We start from the raw sequence: 27,929 nt of genomic DNA on the forward strand, positions 1-27,929 counted from the left end.
TGCAAATTCTGAGTTCAGACCGATAGTGAACTAGAATAATAAATATCTATCTTGGTTACCTGATTAACAAGATGAACAGTTGGTGCCAAAAATATAATTAGCTTCTTATTTCCACTGGTTTTCATGGCTCGCCCAATTTCTTTTATTAACATCACAGCAATCATTGTTTTCCCAGCTCCAGTCTCCAATACGGCGATCGTATTTTTTCGAAGAGCAACTTGAAATATTTGTATTTGATAACTAAACATCACAACAGAGAAAAGTTAGAAACGACTTGGAGTAGATAACACAGAAGATTAGCAAAAAAAAAACGTCAACCGAAACTGTTGATACCATACCTTCTGGGTTCGAAGTGCTTCACAGTCTCTGCAGAGTCCTTGACTTCATCGTCGCCATTATACGACATCTTCGTGTCTAACATGAGTCCTCGAGGCTACTCTTCAAGGGATTAACCTTTGGCAATGCAGGCATTATTGGATACCAGTTTCTCACAATGCCTGAAGTGTGAAGAGCTCCAAAAGCGTGGAGTTGTTGCCCTTGCTACGCATCGAATACTCTCGAAGTCTGGACAGAGCAGAGGAGAGAGAGCGAAAGAGCGCGGGGTTTTCAACATGGAATTGGGCAGGAATTGGAGTGAGTTTATTATGTATAGTTCGTTATTATAATATAACTAACAGGGACCCGTGCGCTGCACGGGAAAATCTGAAATATATAATAATCTTAAATGTTAATTTATAAAAAGATAATTATTGTTAATTGAATATGAGCAAATGTTTTTTAATAAATTTAGTTTTATTAATAATTTATTGTAATTATAATAAATTTTATTTTTTTAATTAAATTTTGATTCATTTAAAATAAATATAAAAACTATCATTTTTATTAATTCCACTAATTATTAACAATTGTATAGGAATGACAACGGGGTGGGTTCAGGGCAGGGCACCCGATCCCTTTCCCTATCCCATAGTTAAGACACTCTACCCCATCCCTGCCCTGTCCCCAGTGTCACGTGGGTTCAGGGCAAGGTAACCACTCCTTAATGTTGGGCGAGTTTAGGAGCAAGTCACCCGACTCCTCATCATGGATGGAGAAGCATCGAATTTCCCTGCCCCATCCCCAGTATTAGACAAGTTCAAGTAGAAGTGTAAATTGGGTCATGTTGGGTCGGCACGCTGGCCCACAAGACGTCCTGGAACGTGCCTTCCTCCTCTAGGATAATTTAGGGGATCGGTTTGGCACGGCCCACGGTTTGAGACCACACGGGCTCGTGCCATGCCGTGGGTCAGGATGGTCCATGGGCCGAGCCTTGGGCCATGCCATGCCGCACACCAAGCCAAGCTCAAGGCAAGGCACCCACTCCCCCTCCAAGGTTTTTAAAATTGGACCAAATAGGGAACCGTTATGATGTCAAACGGTCTGACTGTTCAGTCCAAACAAATGACCCGTTCTAACAAAATAAAATAAAAAGTTAGAAAAAAAAAAGAAAGGCCAAAAACTGTTGTCCATGTTGATGGTTCGATCACCCAGGTCAACGGTTCGCTAACCAAATAAATGGTTTTTGGACAAAAAAACGTTTTTGAGGTGAAATGGTGTCCGGTTCCCAATTTTTCCAGTCTAACCATTTGGTTTGATCCGATTTTGAAAACACTGTCCCCGCCAACCCAATATTCAATTTGATGATATAAATGATCAAAATGATATATTGAGTATCAACCACATGGTAATTTTCTTAAAGTACAATAAACTGTCTTTAATATTAAAAAATGTAATTTTATGAAAATTTATTGAACTTGTGTAATTTTGAAATTTTATTCAAATTTATTTAATTTTTATTAAATAATCATATTCTTTTTAAATGGTTTACTTATAAAATTATACTAATTTATCTTATAATTTCTTATATAGACTAACCAATAATTTCCCTTTTCCAATACTATACTAATTTATCTTAATAATTTGTGTAATTATGTGTTCAAATTATAGTTTTCCATTTCCCATAGTCATTTATCTTTAATACTTTTCAATAATTTGCCAGGAAAACTACATAAATTTTCAATGGTTTTCCAAAATCTATCAAGTGTAATAAATTTTCCTAAAATTTCCAAAATATTCTAATAATTTTGAATAATTATTTAATTCATTTTAAATAAACTTTTAAATACTTTATATCTTTTAATTTCAAAAATGTTATTTTACGAAAATGTAATTTTATGAAAAATTTTGAAAATTTTATTACATTTGTGTAACTATGGGGATTTATTGAAAAAAAAATAAATTGTTATTAAATATATTTTTTTATTTGGTAGTTTACTAACAAAATTACACTAATTAATCTTTTATTTTTTAATATAAATTAATTAAAATTCGATTTTCTAACATTATAATATTGTGTTCCCCCATTTGTATTTGGTTATTAATTATAATAATAACAATAACTAAAATTTTATACTTTATGATAATTGTTAAATATAATTCTCATATTTATAGAAATTAGTTAAAGAGTTTTCCATTTTTTTTAAATGTTGTTAATGAGTTAATTAATAATAATATCTATTAATTTTTTGTAATTACTAAATGTACTAATAAAAAATTTATTTATTTTTTTGTAATTTACTAACTGTATTTATTAACTTTTGGTATTAGCACTATTTAATACTCATTGAATGTGGGTGGGATTGAATATTAATCATATTTAACTATTTATTAATTAATATGAAATTTTTAAGTGAGGGAGAGTGGATATAGATTGGGGGGATGCATTTTATGAACTTATTAGGAAGTAAGGTAACATGGAAAATTCCTATTGGTTTAAATGAGATACCTTGGGAGACATTATATGAATATTTTCAGGTAGTTGGGTGACATGGCTTAATGGGAGTGGTGGGAAGGGGAGACGAGAGAAAGTCAAAGAGAATGTAAGGTGGGAATAATGGAGCACGTAGAGGCATGGTGAGAGGGATTCGTGCTTTGTTAAGCGAAAGTTAAACAATAGACCCAAATCGATACAACCTGAGTTGGTGGGTTTTTGCTAATGGACAATTAGTTTCGAGTGACAAACTGCAGACTTGATCGGATCGATTTGGTTGGCGAAACAACCTGCAACTGAACTGAACCGATCATTGGCACTCATAATTTTAACTAAATTTATAGTTTAATATCTAATAAATAACAATAGTTTAATCTCTAATAATTATTGATAATTTTCTACTAAATAACCAAAAAAACATTTATAAACAATTATTAAAAGCATGTTTATAAAAAGCAATAAATAATTACTAAAAAATAAAATAAATATTAATTATAGTATATATAAATATATAATGAGCATACACTATTATTGTAAAATTATTACTAATAAATATAATTTTATTGATAGTTCATTTTTATAATTATTAATTGATTTTAGTGAAATTAGTTGTTTACAATATTATTTAGTTATTGAAATAATATTGTTATTTAAATTCTTAAAATATTAATTATTTATTGAATTTAATAATCCATAAAATTATAATTGTACTATTATTTAATAATTTGTTAGTAATTTTGTAAAATATTAAATTATTATTAATACGAATATTATGAGTTATATTATAATTATTTTTAAATTATTACATAATTTTGTTATTTTAAATATTTAAATTTGTCATGTTAAATATATTGTTATTTAAATATTTAAATAATATGTAAAATATTTAAAATTTTTCATTATTTGAATTTTGTTTATTTTAATGTTATTAAGTAATATTAAATATTTTTATATTATTTAGCTATTTTTTGTGTTTTCTTATGATTTTTAGTTATTGAAATATTTAAATAATGCTTTATTTTTTTATGTTAAATGTTTATTATTTGAATAACATTTAAGTTGAATAATTCATAAAATTATAATTTATATGGTTACTACATGATGGATTTTATAAAAATATTGATTTATGAATAATATGAATATTATTAAATCTATTAGTTTTTTGTGTCTTGAATAAATATTTTAAATTTAGTATATAATTTTGTTATAACATTTAAATAGTTTTGAATTTTTTTAATTGAAACTTTCTTTAGAATGATATAGATAAAAAGTGGGGGAGAGGATAAATAGGAATTAGAGATAGTTTAGGACATAACCTCTCTAAATACTAGAAAGGGTCATTTACTAAAAATCTACCATATAGTTAGCATTTTACTAAAACACCACTTATAATTTGCAACGGATTTAATCAATCTTCCATTAGATGATAGTGGAAAATGACAGTGTTGACCCTAATGTTCGGTTAAATAAATTTAATCAAAAGAAACTATAAATAAAAATATCATTTTGCCCTTAATAAGACACGAGCAACCACTCTATTGGATATATTTGGCCAATTTTATTTTTTGTATACAAAAGTGTTAAGGGTATTTTTTGGAATAAAAAACCATGGGTGCAATGGAAAAACAAACACTCCTTAATGAAAGATTGATTAAGTAGATAAATTATAAAATAAATGGGATATTTTAGTAAAATGAAAACTATAAGGTTGGTTTAAGTAAATACGTAAAAGCATAAGGTGTGTTATAGTAAATGGCCCTAATAGAAACACATAAGAGTATATAATTATTTTATATTTTCAACTTTTTAAATAATTAATAATTATTCATATTTTAGATACAACTTTTAACAGGTTTTTTATAATACAAAAATAACAATAATTAATTTCAGTTAGGTTTATTCATCAGACGTATAAAACCGACCAAGTTGGATCAATTTCGCTTTGACCATTTGTAAATCGACCAAAACCGAACAACCTAACCGTGGATACATATTAATATTTTATATTTTAAATGTAATTTTTAATATGAAAAAGTGATAATTTTTCATATTTCTCAGTCTAAAATGTTTTATTTCATAAATTTAAATTTTTAAATCATTTTTTAATAATTATTGTGAGTGAGGTGGTTAGGCTACGCACGGGAGTTTCCTTTAAAGATAAAGGAAAGTCGAGTGTAGGAGGTAGGCTAAAGGCTAGGGCAAATGAGGTGATAGAATGATTATCTCGTCATGAATTGGACCCCTATTTATAAGGAGGGGATCCTGAGGTCCCGAAAGGAATGAGCCAAAAGTGTTTGGTTTCCATTAAGAAAGGGAAGCTTGGATTTGGTGTTAATTATTTGGAAACACTGCTAGGGTTTTGCCACATGTCTTATGAGATATTTCAATGACAAACTTTCATTTCGTTTGAGAATTCTCATAATACACATGTGCTACTTTATTTCGTGATCCATTTAAAAAGATGTGGCATGGGTGACGTCACTATTTAGCTTGCACACCCTCGTTAGGCTCATGGGGTGTCCTGTCACGCGAGTTACTTAACGCCACACGTGTTTCTATTATTTGTTTCTAATTTATGGTGAGTATGTGCTCATCCCGGTTCTGCGATGGATTTAAACTCATCGCAAGTCCGTGTGGGTCAAAAGTTCATCACAACATGTTTCAGCTAAGAGTTCATCATAGATGTTTGATGAATTATGAACTCATTTGCAAATGTACAATGAGTTATGGACTCATTACAGGCATTTGCATAGTATTAGTTTGACACCTCCTCTGTTCTCATAAGTGACCACCATGTACCTACAATTAGAGGTGTAAAGTGGGCCATGTCGGGCAGGCACGACACAATCCATACTTTGTGCAGGTCGAGCCGCCCTCCCCGATGAAAAATTTGGGGTGTGTGTCATTACCCCCAAAGTACAAAGTGGTAATTTATAATTTATGCTTTTTTAATAAATAGGTGTAACTCTAATAGATTACCAAAAACATATTTGGTCATTTATATTTAATTTTAATATTTTTAATGAAAAATATAGAAAATTACCAAAAAAAGGACAAGTCTCTAATAGACTACCAAAAAGAAGTTCTTGAAATTATGCTTTATTAATTTATTTTTAATAAAATAGATAAATTACCAAAAAATGGACATGCCTCTAATTTATTTTAGATTATTTGATATATGTATTTTAAGGGGGAGTCACAAATAACTCTTTATTTATCTCAAGCATAACTTTTTTCCTAATAAAAAAGAAAAAACCTTAATAAAATAACTCATAAATTTAGGTCCCCAATGGGAATTTGTCTCGTAGATAATGAGTATGATCTCCACCCTAAGCCTACCACATTGTCATTCCTAGTTATAAACATGCTATCAAAATAAATAATATAAATGTATAAAAATCAATAAATTATAAAAAAAAAGGCATGCATGATAGAATGACGATTCAGCCTAGGGTCATAATTTCTAAGCCTAAAGTACAGTTAGGTAGGTGCCAACTCGGAGTTTATGCCAATTCATGGGAAGGCATTCGTGTATGGAGTAGTGTTTTTGACATTTTGACTTTTTATAGCTATATAGTGGAATTCAAAAATCTGCATTGGGCATGTCCGTACTTTTCCGTATTATTTATTATATATTCATCAGATTGAACAAAACTATGTACGGAAAGTGTTGTTATTAAAGACAATAACTATAAATACTAAAAACATAATAATAATTATTACTCACCCCATGATCCAATGATTGGGCCAAACAGGTAATAGTTCAACTACTTGATTCTAGGGGTGGCCCCGAGCCCAGCTCTTCATGAGCTATTTGAGCCTAGCTCGTGAAAAGCTCAACTCGGCTCAATTTTAACCAAACTTCGAGCCAAGCTCGAGCCCACTTTACAGGCTTGTTTATAATCGAGTCGAGCTTGAATAACTACATACATACATACATATAACAACAACAACAACAACGACAATAATAATAATAATAATAATAATAATAATAATAATAATAATAATAATAATAATAATAATAATAATAATAATAACAATAACAATAACAATAACAATAACAATAACAATAACAATAACAATAACAATAACAATAACAATAATAATAATAATAATAATATAAAATTATAGAAAATAATATATACAATAAAATATTATATAATTTTTTTATTTTATATATAATAATAACTAATTATAATCCTTAATGTTTTAAATATCAAATAAAAATGTATTATATATTATATATATTTTTATTTTTATAAAACATTTTTCTCAAGTCGAGCTTAAGCTTACAAACTTTTGACTTGAGCTGAACTCGAGCTCAAGGTTCTAGCTCAAACTGAGCTCGAGCTCGAGCCTCGTACTGCCTTGGCGAGCCGAGCTTGAATAGCTAGCTATTCGGCTTGGCTCGGCTTGAATCCACCCCTACTTGATTCATTGAGACCAAGTATAGGGGTGACCATAGTGTATATTATACTTATATATGTATATAGATATATAGTATATGTAAAATCAAAATCCAAAATGAACAAAGAAAATTGGAATGAAAAATCCAACTAACCAAATCAATCCCAATTTGGTATTTTTTGAAAAACCAAAGGACTAATTTGATTATTAGTTAACCTAAAAACCGGTGGTTAACTGAACCAACATGCATATATATCATCTATATAGCGTATATATATATATATATATATATATATATATATATTTATTTATTTATTTATTTATAATTAACTATTTATAATACATCATAATAATCCCTAACCAAGTTTTTTGACAAACAGTTCGAGGTGAAATGGGTCCAGAAACATGAGTGGGTGATGGATCAGCCAATACATCCACCCATGTTGACAATGGGTTGAAAACATTGTTGTGCATTGAAGGCTATCAAACTTATAGAAACATTAGGGTAAATTGCTGAAACATACCCTGGAGTTTATGGTTGTTGCTAAAACCTCCCAAGGAATTTGGTGATTACAATCACCTCCCATGGACTTTATGACATAATTGCAATTAAGTAGACCCCCTTTGGTAGAATCTTCTAAAAAGAGGCATAGAAATGTCTAAAATACACATGCAGCTGTTTTTGACAAAAAACAGTATATTTTTCCAAACATTTCTCTTCATATGAATCACCACTCCAACCCCCTCCAATCTCTCTCTCTCTCTCTCTCTCTCTCTCTCTCTCTCTCTCTCTCTTTCTGAAATTGATTTATTTTTCAAATTTGCTCATTATATCAATCACTCTAAGGGTTGCACATGGATATTTTGGGCATTTTCATGCTCTTTTTTAGGAGATTAGGGGGGTCTATTTACAACTGAATCATGAAGTTCAGGGAAGGTGGTTACAATTACTGAACTTTAGGGGAAGTTTCAACAATGGCCAAAAACTTCATGAGAGATTTTAGCAATTTACCCAAAATGTTTTTTTTTTTGGTAGGAAGAGAACTTCAATCAAGACAAGCCAGAAAACAGGAATGCAACTGAGGAAAAACTGAGAAACTAAAACAAGACTACCCTAACAAGAAAAAAAAAAAGCCAAAAACAAGAAACAACTAAACAAAAAGTCTATCCGAGGAGGGGAGATCTGCCTTTAATAGAGACAACAACCACCCTAGAAGTCCTGATGAGCAAAGACTAGCCAAAACGAAACATTTATCGGCCAAAGCATGGGTAGCAACATTTACCTTTCTTCCAGGCAAAAATCTTACTGCAAACTCCGATGCTGGTCGAACACAGTCTAAGATAAATTTGACCCATGGTTTTCAAAACCAGACCTGACCGGACGGTCGGACCAGAAAATCGGGCCATACGAAATCCCCTAGACCTAGAAGGGAGCTGTATTGGTGATGACAAAGATCCCTAATCCACTAGACTCTGCCATTGCCTCCGAACCCTGTCAATGATTAAAGAGGGATTGGGGTTAGTACCATTAAAAACACAATCATTTCGCATTACCCAAATATTCCACATCAAAAGGGCAGAGTTGGAGACCAATTCATTCTTCCTTTCTTTATCGATAGAACATGTTTTGAACCATTCCTGAATCCATGATTTGAAGTTTTGATCTTCCCTTTGCGGGGGAAATCTTAGGATTAGCTAGCTTCCGAGCCAATATCTGCTAGCAAAATCACAAGAGTAGAGACAATGGAAGGTTGATTCAGCAGACGAGTGACACAAGGAACAGTCTCAGTTATTTTTCTGCTAACTAGATTTTGTTTTTATCTATATTTACTACATGCCACATAGATTAGTGTGATAGCTAGCATTCTCAAATATAAAAAAAAAAGGGTATGAGGCGGGCATTGCATGGTTTGTCGTTCTAAATGAAGTCATATTGAATTAGATATCAGGTTAAAAAGACAAACTACAAGTATCACCAAAAGCTCTTTCCTTATGTTGGTACATAGTTGTTGCTCAGACCATTAGAGTACAGAGGATATAGAATTAATATTTCACGAACGTTCATGGTAAGTTCATAATTCATCGGATATATGCATCACATAACTGCGATAAATTCATACTCGAAACATGTCACAATGAACTTTGGCTAGTGTGAACCTGTGATGAGCTTTAAACATGCATAAATCTGTGATGAACTTTAGACATATGCAAATTTGTGATTAACCTTATACACGCAAAGATTTGCGATGAGTTTTGGATACGCGCGGAGCTGTGATGAGTTCAAAGCCATTGCAGAACCGCGACGAACGAAGAATCACTGTAGACCGAGAATAAATATTAGTTACACGTGTCTTTAAATTACGTGCGTGATTGTACACCCTGTGGACTTAGTAAAGGTGTGCCCGCTAAACAATATTGTCACTCGTGCCATGTCGGTTAAATGGGTTATGGAAGGAAGTAGCACACGTGGGTTATGAGAATCCTCAAACAAAAGGAAAGTTCATCATTGGGACACGTGGTGATACCCTAGCAATGCTCCCTAATAATTGATAGCGAATCCGATATTCCCTTTCCTAATGGGAATCAAACGCTTTTGGCTCCTTCCTTTCGGGACCCCGGGATCCCTCCTTATAAATAAGGGTCCATCTCATGATGAGGGGATCATCTTATCACTCACACTCACCCTAGCCTTGAGACTACCTCCTGCATCCGGTTTTCCTTTGTTCTTCAAGGAGATCCTCATACATAGCCTCACCACCGCACTTACACCTTTTTTATGTTTTTCCTTTTCAACATGAAAGACATGAACCAACACAAGAAATTTGTGTTAGCGCTTCTCTTGTTTTAGTTATTGATGAGGGGTAAATTGGTCATCTAATGACATCATGACATGTGGCATCTCAGAATAGCTGGGTGACACCTTGGCATCATGTAAGCAGATCACCTCGGACACTTAATAATTGCACCAGTCACATTGGGGCCATCCTAGTAGACCAAATTGCGAACAACTAGATGGAATCTCAAGTCGGTGTGTGATGCAACCAGCTTCCACTGGACTACCTCAGTCCCGTCAAGACGTTAGGTCAACATGAGAGGCAACCTGCTTCTTTCAACCTGACATGAGTTCAACTAGCGACATGCTGGATCTCCTTCTTTGAGTGAGTTACCATCTCCCGTCTATCCACATCGTTCGCATCAGAGTTGATTGGATGGACCTTATCCCTTTGAGTGTGGTTTCCTGGAAATCTCGGGTGCACTGCGAGAAGCTCTTGGTTTCTTACGCCTATATAAAGGCATCTCATCCCTCAGAGAAGGTACGTGTGATTCATCTCTCAAACACTCTAGCCCTTTCACTATTTAGCTCTCTCCAAAATCTCCAGTTCGCTGACTTAAGCATCGGAGTGCCTACCCTCGGGTAAAGTAGCCTGTGCACTCTAATACTGTCTCTTTGCAAATCGACGATGAACTAGCTAGCTCAACATCCGAGTTGTCCTCCAACAAGGAGCTCATATGTGTGTGCTTGGTAATAGAAATACAAGACAACTACAAAATCACTTCCCCACAAGAATTGGGTTCTCCAACCAAGGAGGATCATGGGCAACCCACAAGAATTGAAAGCTGCCGCCTAATGAGCAACAAGATTAACAGTCTTGGTAATCCATTTGAAGGACATCTTGATGTCAAAGAAGATATGTCATAGAGGATAGGCCATACTTATTCACTGTTTTTACTGGGTGATGCATTGCACGTATGCTTCAACAACCTTGTTTCAATTACTTTTTCTTTGATTATTTATCTTTTCCTGGACCTTTTGATATCATTTTCCCTTTCTTAAACTTCTTTATCTTTTGTTTTAAGGGATTGCCATGCACCGCATAAAGTTTACACGAAGAGTAAACCTTGTCAAAAGCGTTTATTGCAATAAGCACTTAAAATAAATGCTCCCAAATATGGGCTAAAAAATATGAAATAACTTTAAGCCTATGAGTCGAGAAAACACTTTCATCTGATTTGACAACAAATCACAGAATGACAATCTAGAAATAGCGATTCTAGAGTTGCAAATAGTTTAAAAACTTTATGAGGTAAAGACCGACAACAACATCAACACACTCTACCTCTTTAAGCCTCCTTTTACAAATTTCAAGTGCACTTGCCCAAGTATGTATTTCATAGGTAACACAACCATGTTCTTTTGATTCTCAGGTAAATAATATAATATCGGTAAAACGTTAAAATTTGTCCCATCATTTTTATAAAATTTTCTCTGATGTAGGAAAAGTTATTTATTCACTTATGAAATGGATAAATTTTACGTAAATAAATGAAGCTCTTTTAAATTTAAAAACCCAATACTTAATGCAAAAATAATAATGTAAAATAGGTCAATAAAAAGAAATAGCCATTGACAAATTTTCCACTTTAGTAGTAGCAAATTAAAAGCAATTAAGTAGATGGTGTATTCCAAAGATCACGTATCCAGCATCCAAATCAATTTTCATTTCTCTTCATGGTCTGCCTCCTCCGTTTACTATTTTCAAACATAAGATAGTAAAATTGGGATTTCAAAAAATTATATTAGTCACCGGGCATTTGCGAATGGATTGTAATGACACGTTGGCATGTGAACAGCTGGAAAATATTTAAGTTATGATTCAGTCCACCCCTAGGTGGAGTTAGGATTTTCTAAGGGTAGACTGAATCCTGCCCGTGGATTGATGTTATATTTATGGGGCAGGATGTGGTTTATAAGGGGTCTAGGAGGGGGCTGAAAAAAGTTTTTTTTTTTTTTGAAGGGAATTGCAGTCCAAAAATCCAAATATTTAATCAATTCTCAGAAAACTTAGGCTGTATTTGGTTTGACTCTTTTTTTTTTTTGCAAGCTTTTCCTTCAAACGAAACACAGCCTTACGGATACTTGGATTTTGCAAATAATATAGGGGAAGTTTTAGTCCATTCGGATTCGGGTGACATTCAAAATCCTCACTCTGTCGAGTGACTCAAGTCTGTCCGACCCTTCTATTCCCTTCAACTAACGATGTTGCTCCTCTCATCGACGAGGCGACGACGAACGATTGTACGAAAATCCTTTCATCGACGCCCCTGTCCCAGTCGGCTTTCTCGGTGAATCTCCTTTAACCGTCTTTTCTTCTTAGTCGTCCTCTGCAATTGCTTCCCTTGTATCTGCTTCTCTCTTTAGAGAGATCGTACCAGGACTAAATCCATTTTGCTTGGTCACCTCAATAGACAAGACTTTCCAACAATACACCAGGCACACCCGTAATTCGATGATTTAACTTCCTGAATCACATTCTCAGATTTGCAATTTCTAGAAGAGATTCTTGAGAAAAAGAATCATATGTTATTGCAGAAATTATTGATAAGTCAATAACGGGTTCTAAAAACACCCTTTTTTTTAGGAATTTTGGTAACTCAATGGATTCTCAAAACCAAAATACTTCATTGCAGAGGCTTCATCATGTGGAGAAGGTAAGAGAACCTGAAAAACAAGCAAAATAAATGTTTCTATTCAGATGATGCTTTGAAGTATGTTTCACAATAAGGAGGAAATTCACTTTGATTGCTCAGAGGATCGTCAGGGTTTTGGAGCTTGCTGGTAGTGTAATGGATGAGCTTTCAAACTCAAGTGGCCCACGGATGGAAATTCTTAACAACCATTGTCATGAGTTCATGCAGTCAATCATGGTTTGTACTTTATACATTTTTTTTTTACGAGTATTCCCTTATGCTCTCTGATTTTATGCATTCAATTGACTTGAGGAATTATTGGTTTGCTTGACATGATGGTTTCATATTAATAAAAGGATTTTGAGCTTCCATTGGCTTGAGTAGGAGACAAAATTGGGATGTGATTTATGTTATTGATCAAGTTTATGTACTTATAAAAATTGCATATCTATAGTCTGTATGGCTTAAACTCATAAATTCTAATGTTAATTTAGTTTTTATAAGTATGTAAACTCAGTTCCTCCCAACATTTGTACTTCACTCGCCCCCCTCCCAGAAAAGAAGAAATGGTGTAAGAAGTTATCTTCTAATTCTATATCACAGGCAGCTCGAGAATTTAAGTTGTCGAGCTGGTACTTACATCTTAGGGCTCATTATTTCTTTGGGCTGAGAATCAAGTATTGCCCTAGATTTCTAGTCAAGTTGCTTGGTAGGATCAATGCCAACAATAATGATGAAGATGATTATGTTATGTTTTTCTGACCTGGGGAAGTGGAATTTATTTAGGTTTATCTACTTTAAAGTGTTTCAGAGCTTAAAATTTAGATATAGTCATGGAGTTAATGTTGATTGTTATCACAGAGCATTTCTTATAGTGCCAGATAATTGCCAATCTTTCTAGTACTTAACTACTAAGCATGGTTATTAAGAGGGAAGTGGTTGGTTGTTGACTTATCACTTAGATTCAAAGGCAATGGGAGTTCAATTCGATTCAATGGATGTTTCAAAATCTTCAATTGGTTAGTGTACGTGAATAAATACCCAAACTGTATGATGAATATTAAAATTTTCTCCTTGTACACTCCCTGTTATATTTTCTTTGATAATAGGACTTCGGTTTTATTATTGATAACAGTGGAACTGTTGAATACTGATATGTTTCGTGTGCTTTAGAATTTAGATGCATCCTCAGAGGTTACAGCTGACTACAAGCCATCTGATTTTGCTTTGTGTAACTATATTATGACCTTGTGGTTTGAGGTGTTATCCATTTGTATAATTACACAACGATTTAATGTGTTCTGAAGGATCATGGCTGATTGGCTGCTATTGTATTTTATTGGATAAGGTCTCATGAATACAAAACCTTTTAAAATCGAATCAGGCATCAAGCTGCTCAAGTCTGGAGCTCACCAATCCGAACAATAGTTAAGCTTTTGACCCTCTTTGCTGCCTACATACATCTACTTTTTTTTTTTTTTTTTGATAGATAACATACATCTAATTGCTTGGGCTTTGTTCCAACCCTCATGGTTTTAACCCTATGGCTGTTATTGAACTTCGATTTTTCCAACCATTGGCTTTTGCTGCCAGAATATAAAGATCTAAGCACTTAATACATTATATTTTGCTCTGTTTGTATTGCTTAGGATGCCAATATCAGGACTGAAGCTTTGAAAAATTAATCAACTCTTCCTTGAAACATAATATTTGGCTGGACAAAATACAGTCTGTTAAATCTTCTCTTAGTTTCTCTTCTTGTGTTTTTATTCCTAGGACTGTTTAACAGGGCTCGTCACTCTTTAGCCCAAATTGCTAAGAACTTTTGATGCTGACTGTGTGTGGATGGGATCCCCCACGCTCTATATTGAACCCTTTGTTTTTTCTTTTTGTTAATAGTTTGTTTTGATATATATATATATATATATATTTACATTATGTCAGGACATTCAAGTGACATTGCGGGAAGAAATTAAAACTGCATGTGAGTATCGCCCATTTGAGAAATGTGATTACAGTTCAAGAATATCCAACGAAATCTGTTTCAAGAAGCTGGAGTATGTCATTGAGCAGTTAGATGGCATGAAACAAAGTATTGGTCAATATTATGGTGCAATGTGATGAGCCAGTCATAAGCACACTTACTGACTGACACAGTATCCTTTCAACCTCTTATATACTGTTTGGTTTAGACATCTTTCTCTCTGACTCTCTACTATCCTGCAAATATACAGATTTAATGCCAATTCGTGCTTTGCTAATTTGTTAGACATGTCCAACAAAGATGTATTCATTGAATACCTTGTTACTCTGGATTTCCTACCAAAAATGATTTATGTATTGAATACTATGGATTGCCAACAAATAATCAAAGATGTATGTACTGATTACTATGATGGATTTGTGCATGGTGGAGTTGTGGGATTCTCAAACCGTTGAATGTAATGTATATATTGCATGTTGGTTAATCTATTTTTTAATTTAGGGATGAATACTTTTAACATTCCCTGAGGTGCAATAACAAATTCTACCGGTCTACAACTTTCCCTGAGTTTTCTGGAATTACTTAAACCTCCCTTATTGGATGTTGTGGCACCCCTAAGGTCTCTTTTCCATTAGTTTGCTGAATGCCTTTTTATTAAAAGCACATGTCCTAGAAAACTTCACGAAAATCCAAATATACTCTCAAGTCAAATGATGTTAAATTTCATGAAGTCATATTGTCTCAGAAGCTTTTGATAGTATTAAAACCTTGAAGATGGATAGATCATCTACAACTTTCCTTTGACTACCAGTGCCAACCTCTGGCAACCACATCTAGCAGTTTACCTTGCATGACATTCAAAGTTCAAATTGCCAACATGATTGCTGTATTCCAAATTATCATCATTGATGAAGGGATGGGAGATCCATCATATGGATGGCGACCCTGTAGGAAGATTGGGCGAAATTTCAAAAATTTATTTACTCTCATATGTGAATCTTATTCCTAGTTTAGAAAACAATTTTGAAATCATAATATATATATATATATATAATATTGCAAAACCAAATTTCAAACACATTTGAAATCCACTGCCGATAGTTTATGTTTCTGTTCAAGAGAGTGCATTTTTTCGATCATTCACTTTGTCTGACAAAGGGGCTGATCCTGTCACTATGATCACCCACTCAAATGAATTCTCGGATTGTCTCAACATACCTAGTTTTGATCCCCATAAGGATCTCACTGATTGGCATATCAAAGATCGCCTAATCCGACACCTAGTGTATTATCATAATCGAATCTAGGGGTCAGGTGTAAAATTTCAGTTTTGCCCATTTGTCTCCAAGGTCCAAGGCAATATTGGAATTTTGGTCTGGCTCAGGGTTTCAAGAAAATTCACATTGCATATACCTCAGTTCTCACTCTAGTAGCTGAGACAAACCACTCCAACCAAATTGGCGACATATCGGTGTCAGCCTTAGCAGGATAAATCTCCAAAGATCTAACCAATGGCTATGAAAATTCTAAACTAACACGAGTCTCATATGTGTCCAGTTTAAGGGTATTACACAGAAACACACCACAATAACATGAATCAAATATGTACTTTATTCATTTATAATAAATGCCATAATGTACATCATGCTGATTGGAGCTAAGGGCATACACTGTCTAACAGTTGAAGGGAGTTATGGTGGATTATTTGATTAATTAATTCACAAACAAAATCTTGTTGAAAATTGAAAGAAAACATGCTTTCATAAATCTTTAAAAAGTGGCGGGTTTATTGCTATCATCATTTCTTCTTACTTTTTAGACTCCAAGAATCTAAAACCTTCACCAAAGGATGGCATTATTCCCTCAGGACTCATTTTAGATTCAATCCCGGTTTGGAAGTGTCTTTGCCAAAGGAGAAAATGGTGTTTGAGAGACCAGGTCAGATGGTTACATGCATGGTTGATACATCCGAGACACCAATCTCTTTTAAGTGGTAGAGAATTTCTATAGGTGTGACTGTGACGGGTTGTTGCTATGATGGTTTACCATAATGTCACGGTCTGACACAAGCTTAGCTTTGCCTATGCTTGGCGGGCTTATATTAAGGGGCATCACTGTCATTTTTGCTTGTAAAATTTTTGGGAGAATTGATGTTAATTTCAGGCAAACCTCTAAAATCTTAACGTACTCTTTGAGGAGGGGTGGTCGACCTCCTTGGGTGCCTGACCTTGGCACTCTTAGACCAACATCCCTTGCGGGGCAGCCCTGGTTATCGGTACTGCGCCTCCGCTCACTAAAGGGGGGCTTGGCATGTGGGTCTGGCTTAAGCATGTCCCTACACCTCGCCAGCCCCTTGCCTAAGCTGATTGAGCTATCCCGTTGCTCATAACGCACATGTGTGTTCTGGCCCAGCGGTTGTCTATCATCATCGGCACAACAAGTGCCTACATCATTGGCATATAGGAGTCCCTCTCATTGACGCCCAGTCACCTCTCATCATGGTTGTCCCCCTTTAGCACGTAAGAGGCGCCTCTCATGGATCGGCTAGAACCAATAGAGAGCCCCAGCCATGCGAACTGAGGTCATGATCTAGTGCTACTAAACTTGGTGGAGCTATTATATCGGGCAACTCCTAGCCCCAAGCAGACATTAGGTTTGTCCTGGCCTCCCTTGGCCTGGACGCCGCACGGGTTTCTTCCACTGTTGATCTACCCTCGTGACAACAAGGCATCAAAGGGAAACTGGTGTCTCAATTCATCTTTTTAAGTTGCAGGTTTCATTGTCATTTGTTCTCAAGTCTTCAGTAATCTAAGAGTTTCAAAGGGTCATCTTTAACTCACAAATTATTCCCTCTAAGATCCATATAAGATCTTGGACTCTGGCCACATGTCCAACCCCAAGTCAATATTAGTTCAATATTTGTCTCATTAGAAAAATCCAATTCTTGGTCAGTAAGTATCTCGCCACCATGTGGAAAACATTCTGTTTGTGCGGGACATGTTCAATCTGGAAGGCTCAGTTTGGAGAGAATACAAAATACAAATATGTAGAGTTGCAAAACCTTGTATTTTGTATGTATTTACTGTTCATATTTGTATTAATGTGTACTTTTTCCAAATTGAGCCGAATGATCACTCCAACTGTTTAGCCGAGGGGCACACATTTCATTCCTGGCAATGTCAATCATGTTTCTTTGGTCTCTAGAACAACATTGTTTCTTCTATTATTCTCTTTCAACTTCTCTAGAAAACAATCTCACAAACTACCAGGCTGGCTTCTTCCTTTTCACTGCCATCGAAAACAACCTAAAATCGCCACTAGGAACTATGAAGAAATGAAACCTCTCGACTCCCTTGAAACTTTTGAAAATGAATATGGAGCCTTGGGAGAAACACATGACAGGCTATAATTTGAATATGGATAGATGACTGTGAGCGGATAATTAAGGGAAAAACAGTATGCAAGATTATATAATATGCACATCCAAGAATAATAATTAATACCGATGCAACAATCAAATTATAAACCTTTGAAGAAATAGAATCTGATTTTCTTTTATGTATACAATAATATTTAATTGGGTTTTAAACTGCGCAAGCAGCACAGAGCAGCTTGGCTCTGGCTCGCTAATAAGACTTTTCCGGGCTTTTCTTTAGAGGCTGGTAACGAGTCTTCTCTTCCTTTGCCTCATCATCCCACTTATCCATTTCATCATCTTTGGCAGTGGGATTTTTTTCATAGTAGGGAACTAGGGATTAGTTTGGCCTTTACATCGGATTTGCTACCCACATCATACCGACTTAGATATTACAGCTGCACATTAGGATTGTCTTCCTTATCATTCATTCCTCATACAAGGCGGTGTTCTGTTGGTTGGGATGTGAGAACAGTTTGTGGGTAGCAGATCCAGAGTGAACTGGGACCATGACGAAGGTGAACCACTGTTGTCAATGGCTCCACCAGAGTGGCAGTCATCTCTTTCATGAGATATAGAGATGTGAATAGACCAGAGCTGCCACCACCATGCCCACTTACTTGATTGCTTAAGGAATAAGGCCCATGTTTTCTCATTTTCTTCTATGAGAGAATTGCATTTATTTGAGGACTCAAAATTGGCGATTTGCCCAAGCCCAAATAATGCTTCTTGGAAAATGTATGGTTTGAGCCATCCTCCTGTGTCCTGCTCTCACCTAGCATTATGCAATGCTGTACAACATGCTTTGTTTCTTGTAATTGGTTATCATAATTTCCACCGGGTGAAATAACTCACTCCTTAGAGGCTTGGAAAGGATTTCTGGTTTTTGAGGAACGCAATTTGAGTCAGGAAATGCATTCTTTTAAAATCTAATTCCAATTTAGAACAGAATGATATTTTGATTTAAGTAAATTGATTTAAAAAAAACACAATGTCAAAATATAGGATGTTTTACTTGGATATATTTTATAATGTCAAGTATTTTTATACTAATACATTTGTATGTTTTTAAGGATTCAACATATATAATATGCAAAATACACCATTTTTATATTACAATTTTTAAAAGATCAAGCATTACCATATTCTTCTTTAGTAGATATATCTATTTAACCAATTTTGGCATATCTTTTAGGGTAAATTTCTTAAACTACCCTTATGGTTTAGCTAATTGACTAAGTGTACCCTTACTGTTTGAAAATTGATTAACACTACCCCTACTATTTTTGACAATTGACTAATACTTCCCTTACCATTAGTGCCGCTTAATATTTGTTAACAAAAAGACTAAAAAGACTATTGTACCCTTTGTTTTTCTTCAAAATTTCACCTCTGCATTGCTCACTAAGGCCTGAGGGATTTTCACTGGTGAAGGTCTTGGATTTTGGACTCTTCTCTTGGAGCCACAAACCTCTCTGAAGGGGACTTTTCCGATAGGAAAGTAGTGAGCACGACAGATTGGAGTTCCCCCATTTGCTATTGTCCCTTCCCATTTCCACTCTTCAGTGAATGGAGACTAATGTAAATCAAGATTAAATTTTTGCCATTTAACAGGATTAGGGAAAGAACCAAAAGGTCTTGAACCTACATCATAACCATTATAAGAGACATTCAAATGGTCATTTCTTTCCGCAATGAGTTCATTGAGCGATCAAGGACGCATTGAGTTCATTGAGTTTGGCCAAAATGAAACAACAAAACTCACCTCCCTCTCTCTTCACCACCCCATCGAAATCCCTTTGCCCACTTTTCGTCCAATCTTTTCTCAATATTTTTGTTAATCATTCTTTTCGTTTTTCCAGTAACTTTTCAGGAAATTCTCGTTGCTTCTCACTGCTGGTAAGATTTTTTTTTCTCTTGATTGTTATTGGCAGTGATTGTTCCTGGTTTCTCCTTTGATCTTAGATTTTTTATTTTTATTTTCTACAAAGCGGAATTTGTGATCCTTGCATCGGACGCTACAACGATCTACCAAATATTCCAATATTCCTAGAAAATAGAGGATGGAGGTTACAGTGATTGTTCCTAGTTTCTCCTTTGATCTTCGAATTTTTATTTTTTTACCACAAAGCGGAATTTGTGATCCTATGCATTGGACGCTATAACGATCTATCAAATATTCCAATATTCCCAGAAAACAGGGGATCAGAGGTTACAATGATTTATTTGGCAATGCTAGTGAATGGCTTATTTGAGCAAAATGCAAAAAAAAAAAAAAAGCATGAGCTTACTTGTGTCAATGCCAAATAGTTTGATGATGGAATTGATGTTTTCCGGCAGATGAACTTGAGCAGATGACTAGAAATGGGAGAGAAATGCAGTCTAGTAGAATGGTGTGGCGAAGGGCTGAGTTCAAATAGGGTTGAAAGTTATAACAAGGGCAAATTGGGTATTTTTGAAAGTTATAAAAGTCATGTGATGCACGCTTGAACGGTTTATGATAGAATGTTAACGGTAAGGGAAGTATTAGTCAATTGTCAAAAACAGTAGGGATAATATTAGTTAATTTTCAAATAGCAAAGGTACACTTAGCTAAACTATAAGGATAGTTTAAGAAATTTACTCTCTTTTATTTTTTCCAACCACATTGTATACAAACTTTTTCATAATATCAGTATTGCTAATTGATCGCTAAAATTAATAAGTATGAAAAAAATTATGTTTGTTTTCTAACTATATATATCTTAAATCTCCCACCATTTCTTAACATTTTCCAAGTATGTCCCAGTTTTTTATACTTCATATTAACCATTAAAATGTTTTTACACTTTATTTGTAGTTATTTTGAGTCTCACATTTAATGTTGATGATGCATTTGTGAGATGTTTGTCTGCTTAAGCCCACACCACTGCTATACTGGTCTTTCTTTAGTTCTTCCCAGAACGTAAATTGGATCTTCTCAGGACTTAACTAGAAGAAATGACAGTTGCCAGTTAATTGCTATGTAGTTGCATGCGTTCACATGCAGGATTCTGACGTTACAGAACATCTTAGATGGATTGCCTAATAGGTGAATATCAGCACATATCTTTTAAACTTTCTCAAAAAGAAAGAAGAAACTAGTTTAGAACCCGGGGGTGTTCGCAACTTCGCATGTATGATTTTGTTTTTCTAAATCAAAACCAACTACCAGCTTAAGATGCAATAAACATTTTTTTTATGAATTAGCACAGTTAGTTTTGTTTTAGAAAACAAAATCACACGTATTGACACAAACCACCCAAGTGAGAATCACACTTTCCAACTTAGAGAAGCTTTGTTATTTCATTAAAATTACAACTAGGGATCAACTTTAATAATCAAGAAACAGCATAAACTTTAAGCAGAATTTACTATTCAAGGATTATATCCACCACTAGCATGACTAAAAGATGACTAGGAGGGAATAAAGCTGATTTCACCCTACTGGAATTTCATCCTCTTCTCTGCATTCTTCTGCACAAGTGTGGTTGAGTGTTTGTTTGATGTCGAAGAAATATTTGATCTACTTTCCTTTCCTTTGCTTTTAACAAAATCTAAGAATGATGGGATTGGAGGTAGCTTTATATCTTGGGAAGGAGTTTCCAACTTTAGATGATTAAAAGAACATTCTGATCCAACAACGCCATCAATTTCTTCTTTACACACTTCGATTGGTCCTTCACCCCCATCCTTGGGGACTGTCAATGGCAAGGATGGTGATGGAAGGGATTCCATTTTACAAGTGTCATTCTCCTTCATGGAACAATTGCCAAGACGATCCATTAGTTCTGCAGAACTTGCAGTTGATATCCACCTAACCGTACTTGCCACTTGTGAATTATAGAATGTCTTCCCAACCTTTCCATACTTCTTGTAGCAATCACATTCAAGAAAAGCTGCGAACACTTCTAACTCAATACTGCAAAAAACAGGTTACAGTAAAGATCAAATTGGATATTAGTTTTGAGGGTTTCTCACCCTACTCAAATTAATACAAATTGCACTTTGCCTATAAATAAAAAATGATATTATGGTGAACCGCCACAAAAAAATATGATATTAAATTATTAATGAGAAGATGCCACTTGATATTCTCCCTGACTTCACCATAAACAAGAGAACATACAGAGGGTTGGGTCTAGTTTGGAATTCCTTGGAGCTACTAGGCCTGTTAATGATACCCGAAGACCGAGGCCCGATCCGACATCCAATTCAATTATCTTGGATCCGGAAGATGCATTTATGTAATCGAATTGGATTTTGATTTGACTCCATCCAATCCGATTAAAATCTGAATCCGATTATATTATAATATATATAGACTTTAATATATACATTTTATATAATTATATTTAAAATATAAAAAAATATTTTATATATTATATATGAATTTACATATAATAAATTCAGTATATTATATTTACACTAATTTATTATACATAAAAGTTGAAAAGTCACTAATTTTTTTTTGGTGTTTTAAAAGATTAGAGTGGAGTTGGATTAAATCCAAATTCGATCTGAGTCCGTTAGGATTCGAATTCGAATCTGAGGTCTTCAAATCTGATTGGATTTCGGATCAGATTCAGATGTAAGTATTCGATAATTGGACCGGATTCAGATTTTGCTTAATCTGATCTGATTACAGCCTTACTTGGAGCTAGATATCTATGGTACTGTATAGCTCAACTTTAAGGATGCAACTTCAGCTGGGTTAGCCTGAACCTGACCCAAAAGAGTCAGATTGGGTTGGCTTGGGTTAGGGTTAGGGTTGGAAAGTATGAACCTGACTTAACTTCATATTTGTTTGTATAAAGTAAGTATTTATGTATATATGCACCATGCAACCATAAATGTATGTATTTATGTTATTATGTATATATGTATGTAAAGTGTAAACAATTACACATTTTTTTAAAACATGACAATAATGCTAACACTTGAGTAATCTCAACCCTTGAATCTAGAAAATAAGAACATTTAGCAAAAGGAAGTAGGCCAACCCAAACTGAACCTAAGCCCAACCCAACCCCAAAAGGGCCAAAACCCCGGTTGCGCTAGGGATAGTGTTGGGAGTCCAACAGCTGAGGTTGGGTTAGGGTTGACCTCAACCCAACTTAACCCGGTTTGACTTAAACCCCTACTCAACTTCTATGGTAGGTTAGATGGCCCTGGTGGTCTCTGATTAACAGAGTTTTTATTTTATGATCTCTGCTGCAGGACCAATAAAAGATTTGATTCCCTTGATGGCACATGCATAAATAATATCTTAATGAAAGTTGCCATTTCTTATCCAAAAAAAAAAGAATATATTGTTTCCACTTTTCAATAACACACCTAGTTTCCTTCGGAGATGGTAAAACAAAGCAGGGATTATTTACAATTCTCAAGAAACAATATCCGTTTAAATCACAAGGATTATAAGATGAAAAGTTCTTACTTGAGTTTGCTAATCTGATTTTGTTTCTGCCTTAGAGCATTGACAAGCCTTTGTTTGCTTGCTTCCCTCAGCACTTCAGATATTGCCTTCTTGTTAACAAGGTTACTATTCTGTAAAAGAATACAAGTACAAGATGGCTAACAACATTAATGCATGCTATCTGTGAATAACAATCATCTTCCCAGCTTGCTTATTCAGCAACCATTAAACATGATATTGAAATACACATGGTGAAATTTAATGGGATTAGGAGATATTTAAAGGCTTGTTAAATTAACACCACTCATCAATGTCTTAAATGCCATGCTACTTCATCGCCTGTGCAAGCTTGAGTCTGAGAGTGGCCACTTTGTGCAAAAAAGATGCTGGGGGTCAAGTCCATATCCAGTTCATTCCTAAACCCCAGATATCTAGAGCCAATTGGTAATTCCCTTTCAGTATCATCAGCATCATCATATAAGCCTTGTCCCAACTATATGGGGTTGGGTACATGAATCCTGTTTCATTTTTCCATTCTATTGGCCTTTATTAGTGTGCAAAATGCAAAGTTAACCACATTCCAAGTGTTCAAAAGCAAACACTTTTTCTTGAAAAGGGGCGCCTTAAAATGGTGTACAGTAAGGACACAAGTTTCCACATCCACATGCATTGACCAAAGTAATCATTTTAATAGGGGTAGAATGATGACCTTCACCATGGGGCAAGTAAATGAATGATCTAAATTAATAAAATCTCAAAGTTCATTGCACCAAGAAACCAAATAATGTCAGTCATTTTCTTATAGAATCATCCAATATCGAGGAATCCATGCTCTTAACAGCCAGAAAATGAAAGGCAGCATACCAGTCTCATAAAGTTAGCATTAGATTGAAAACTCATAATTGTCAAATCAATGATGGAATAAAGAAATATTAGAGGGTTAAACCAGGAAAGAGAGCAAAGAAGAATTAACTGCTAAGAACCATGGTGCTCAAAGAATGGGTATTTCTGTTGATATTGGGGTTGAAAAAGGTAGAGCTTAAAAAGGTCTATTTAAAAGTGATGTGGGATTGGCAAGAAGTATCTTGGGTTTTCTCATAAAATGCTCAAGATCCTTCAGTAGTACTGTGATAAATGTCCCATCATTTCCTATGATTATCACAAAAAGTTGATAGCTGAAAAACACATCTGCACGATCATTTTTTCGGATTGGTACTTTTTCAGTGATGGTGATTAACATTTTACAACTTCAAATATTTGTATCCCCTGTTTTAGGAAAGTATGAGAGCAGAAAAAGAATGGACCTGCTTGTTAGGTTTTTTTTTCTGATAACACTCCTCTTCTGCACGCTGCAAGAACTCAATTTTCTCATTCAATCCTGATTTTGCTGATAAATTTGACTTCTTAGACAAGTCCTCCAAAATCTCCATGCCATCTGTCATTTCAAATGTTTGCCTTATAATTGGACATAATGATGTAAAAAAAGCAATGTTACAAAACGGGTATTTTTTTGGGACCTTGTGAATCATGACTCGTATGCAAATGCAGAACATGTACAAATCTACTAACCTACTATCTTCATGGTCTGGGAATTTCCTATATATATATATACAGGCATAATTATGGTAGGCATTGATTAATGTCAAACAAGAACAAGAAAAGATTGGGTGGATGGATCAGAAAGAATCATGCCTAAATCCAATGTAATGTCAGAATCTGATACAGATTATGCAACTGGCATATGCAACATGTGATCATAATTCATTTGGAAGAATTAAAGCAACCTTGCTGGAAACAAAATGAGACACAAAAGTTTAATGATGTAAGATACATAGAATAATATTGGGGAACAAGTTTTAAGAGAACAATTTTATGATTAGGACTTGGAAGGAAAAGAAAAGTAATTTGATGTGACCTACAGAAAATGTTGGCTAAGAACTTTTTCTTCGATCAGTAACAATAAAAAAATATTATTAAGTCAAATAAACAGAATGCACAAATTTACAAATAGAGGTAGATGACCACTGTCTACCCCAACAGAACATCCATTAAGCTCCCTTGGAACCTCCCTCCAAAACAAATCCCTCCTATCCTATGCACCCCTTGTCTAGCAAATGCATCAACCATACAATTTGCACTCCTTGGAATCCAATGGAATGTGGCCACCAGGATTTCTGCCAACAATCTAATTTTTCTTTATATGTATCTGTAACTCCAACTTCTCAGAGTTTGATCCTTAACCATCCCACAACCACCTTTGAGTCTCCTTCCATAATAATATTTTTAAAGTTCAAATTCTTTCCCGCCTTAGCCTATGTATCACAGCCATCAGTTCTGCCCTTGTGGAGTTCCCATACACAATAGGTCCTGAAAAATAAGGTCATTCATTACCTTCCCCTCCTCACATTTGAATACCCTTCCAACACCAGACGCCCTTGGATTCCCAAGGCTGCAACCATCAAAGTTCAATTTGGTATAAGGTGGGGCTGGCATCTTCCATATGAATCTAGTTTTCAGCTTTAGAGAAGATGAATTGACTATAATTAGCCAATTTCTACCCAAATTATCAAAGGAAAAGCACTCAAAAAGCAGAGAAGTTTTGACCCATTGCATCACCCTCACAAAAATGGTTTCCATTAAGGATTCCTTAGACTGGATTTTATCAAGGAAGAACCTCTTGTTCCTTTCTTCCCAAACAATCCATAAAATAGTGGTTCTCAAGCATCTCCACAAAGCTTTACCTCTCCTCCTAGGCAGTGAAAAGAAAGAATTTAAGATGAGTCTCTTAAGATCTGAATCATCTGATGGCGGATTCCACATGCATCCAAAAAGAGAAAAGAAAGAGATCCAAAAGGCAGCTACAAAATGATAGGAGATTAGCAAGTACAAGGATGTTTAACGATCAGACTTGCAAAGGAAACACATGTTAGGAGAGATGCAGCAGTAGGTCTTTTAATTTGAAGGGTATTGCATGTATTAATCTTCTCATGTATTGCACGGATTAACTCTAATGGGTATAGGGACACCCCAAATAGCCTTGGTCGGGAAGTTGGGACTTGAGATTCAAGGACAGATTAGAAGACAAGGTATTGAAAAAGGAGGCACAAGCCGTCCAAATTCTACAATCTCCCTGAACCCCCCCCCCCCCCCCCCCCCCCCCCGCCCCCCCCACAAAGGACACAATGACCTTCACACATCTCCCCCTCTCTGAGGGCCCTTCTAAAATTAAGATTCTAATCTAACTCATTCTGGGACATGGAAAATCAGTCTGAAGCAAAGGAATTCTTATTAGAAGTAAAAAAAAAAAAAAAAAAAAAAAAAAACAGAGAAGGGGACTATCTTTAAAGAAACAATTCCCCATTTCCCCACCACAGATTAGTCAAGAATTTGGTTTTGAGTGTACCTCCAGTTGAATGTGTTGAAGAAACTATGTAGGTGTTTGTACCATTGCCATTTATTTATAAAAGTAAATGCCTTGGCTTATGTGAAGGCTACCATTGCAAGAAACACCAAAATGAAGCTTCTTGGAATGCTATCAATTTCCCAAGCATAAGCGTTGCCTGAGAAAACGGCAATGATACCAAACATGCCCTAAGAGGACAGAGAAAAAATGGCTTTCCAAGGAGCAACATTAGTAGATTGAGCAGCAGCTAACCCACATCTCAACTATCAGCTGGCAAGCCATGGATGCTCTTAGCCACGGGACACCATAATCTATGTGATTCTCTTGGAAATCTCCACAATTTATCTAAAAGTGCTTTATTTTTAGCTAACAGATTCCTAATGCCAAGCCTTCCATCCACCTTGCTCCTACATATTGTGTCCAATAACCATTTCAGAACCCCTCCAAATTCAGTTCCCTTCTTTAGTTCTCTACCCTAAGAACTTGAAAAAAGCTTAAAAAATTTCATTACCATCAGATATTGCTTTTATTTGTTTCTATCTCTATAACTTTCTATATATTGCAAGAATTTCAGCATTAAATTAGCTTCCTAATCACATCATACAGTAATATAGCCCTCGACTAACTCTCATACACCTTCCCTAGACCTGTCCCTAGCCATACAAACCCAAACCTAGAACTGAAACCTTCACAATTATCATTTTCTATTCAGTTTTCCATGATTTTTTTTTTCAATCTGACTTGGATCATCAGGCCTACATCAAATTGGTACTAGAGCATCTGATCTTATATCAAATGCATCCCATATATTAAACTTCTAATTTTTTTTGATCAATAACAATTTCATTAATTCACCATAAGAATAATTGCAAAAAGGAAGACAAACACACTTATCTTCCAAATACAACTTGGGTCCTCAAGAAAGAAAAGAAAAGAACAGGAAGAAACAAATAAAATTACAGCTTAGTCCAAAACATTGAATCCTTTTCTACCCATTGTTTAGCT

At 34.9% G+C, this 27,929-nt stretch overlaps 3 protein-coding genes across 4 annotated transcripts in view; 1 reads left to right on the forward strand and 2 right to left on the reverse strand.

Moving 5' to 3' along the window:
- Window positions 1-627, reverse strand: part of DCL3 (dicer-like 3) — a 90,756-nt gene extending 90,129 nt beyond the window's left edge. For both annotated transcript variants that reach the window (XM_088959749.1, XM_088959748.1), the window contains exons 1-2: window positions 339-627; window positions 60-240 (exon numbers count right to left, since the gene is read on the reverse strand). In XM_088959749.1, coding sequence (XP_088815875.1) covers window positions 60-240; window positions 339-421 — 264 coding nt within the window. In that variant the 5' untranslated portion in view covers window positions 422-627. The remainder of the gene's footprint in view (window positions 1-59; window positions 241-338) is intronic.
- Window positions 628-12,008: 11,381 nt separating this feature from the next.
- On the forward strand, window positions 12,009-15,081 carry LOC148842132 (mediator of RNA polymerase II transcription subunit 11-like). The gene is made up of 4 exons (XM_088956736.1): window positions 12,009-12,340; window positions 12,637-12,706; window positions 12,806-12,922; window positions 14,630-15,081. The coding sequence occupies exons 1-4, from the start codon at window positions 12,255-12,257 to the stop codon at window positions 14,804-14,806; spliced, it is 450 nt and encodes a 149-aa protein (XP_088812862.1). The 5' UTR covers window positions 12,009-12,254; the 3' UTR covers window positions 14,807-15,081.
- Window positions 15,082-21,350: 6,269 nt separating this feature from the next.
- The window catches only part of RECQL3 (DEAD/DEAH box RNA helicase family protein), a 62,892-nt gene continuing 56,313 nt past the window's right edge, over window positions 21,351-27,929 (reverse strand). Inside the window, exons 18-20 of the mRNA XM_088957288.1 lie at window positions 24,826-24,956; window positions 23,543-23,652; window positions 21,351-22,024 (exon numbers count right to left, since the gene is read on the reverse strand). Coding sequence (XP_088813414.1) covers window positions 21,547-22,024; window positions 23,543-23,652; window positions 24,826-24,956 — 719 coding nt within the window. The 3' untranslated portion in view covers window positions 21,351-21,546. The remainder of the gene's footprint in view (window positions 22,025-23,542; window positions 23,653-24,825; window positions 24,957-27,929) is intronic.

The sequence above is a fragment of the Nelumbo lutea genome, chromosome 8, assembly GCF_056320005.1.
Source record: "Nelumbo lutea isolate HS-2025 chromosome 8, American lotus-T2T, whole genome shotgun sequence".
Taxonomy (NCBI): Eukaryota; Viridiplantae; Streptophyta; class Magnoliopsida; order Proteales; family Nelumbonaceae; genus Nelumbo; species Nelumbo lutea.

Bases quoted from the DNA above. Each gene is read 5' to 3' on its own strand.
- LOC148842132 (XM_088956736.1), top strand. From the start codon at position 12,255: ATGTTGCTCCTCTCATCGACGAGGCGACGACGAACGATTGTACGAAAA. The intron at 12,707-12,805 runs GTAAGAGAACCT...TTGATTGCTCAG, and splicing joins GGCTTCATCATGTGGAGAAG to AGGATCGTCAGGGTTTTGGA. The intron at 12,923-14,629 runs GTTTGTACTTTA...ACATTATGTCAG, and splicing joins AGTTCATGCAGTCAATCATG to GACATTCAAGTGACATTGCG.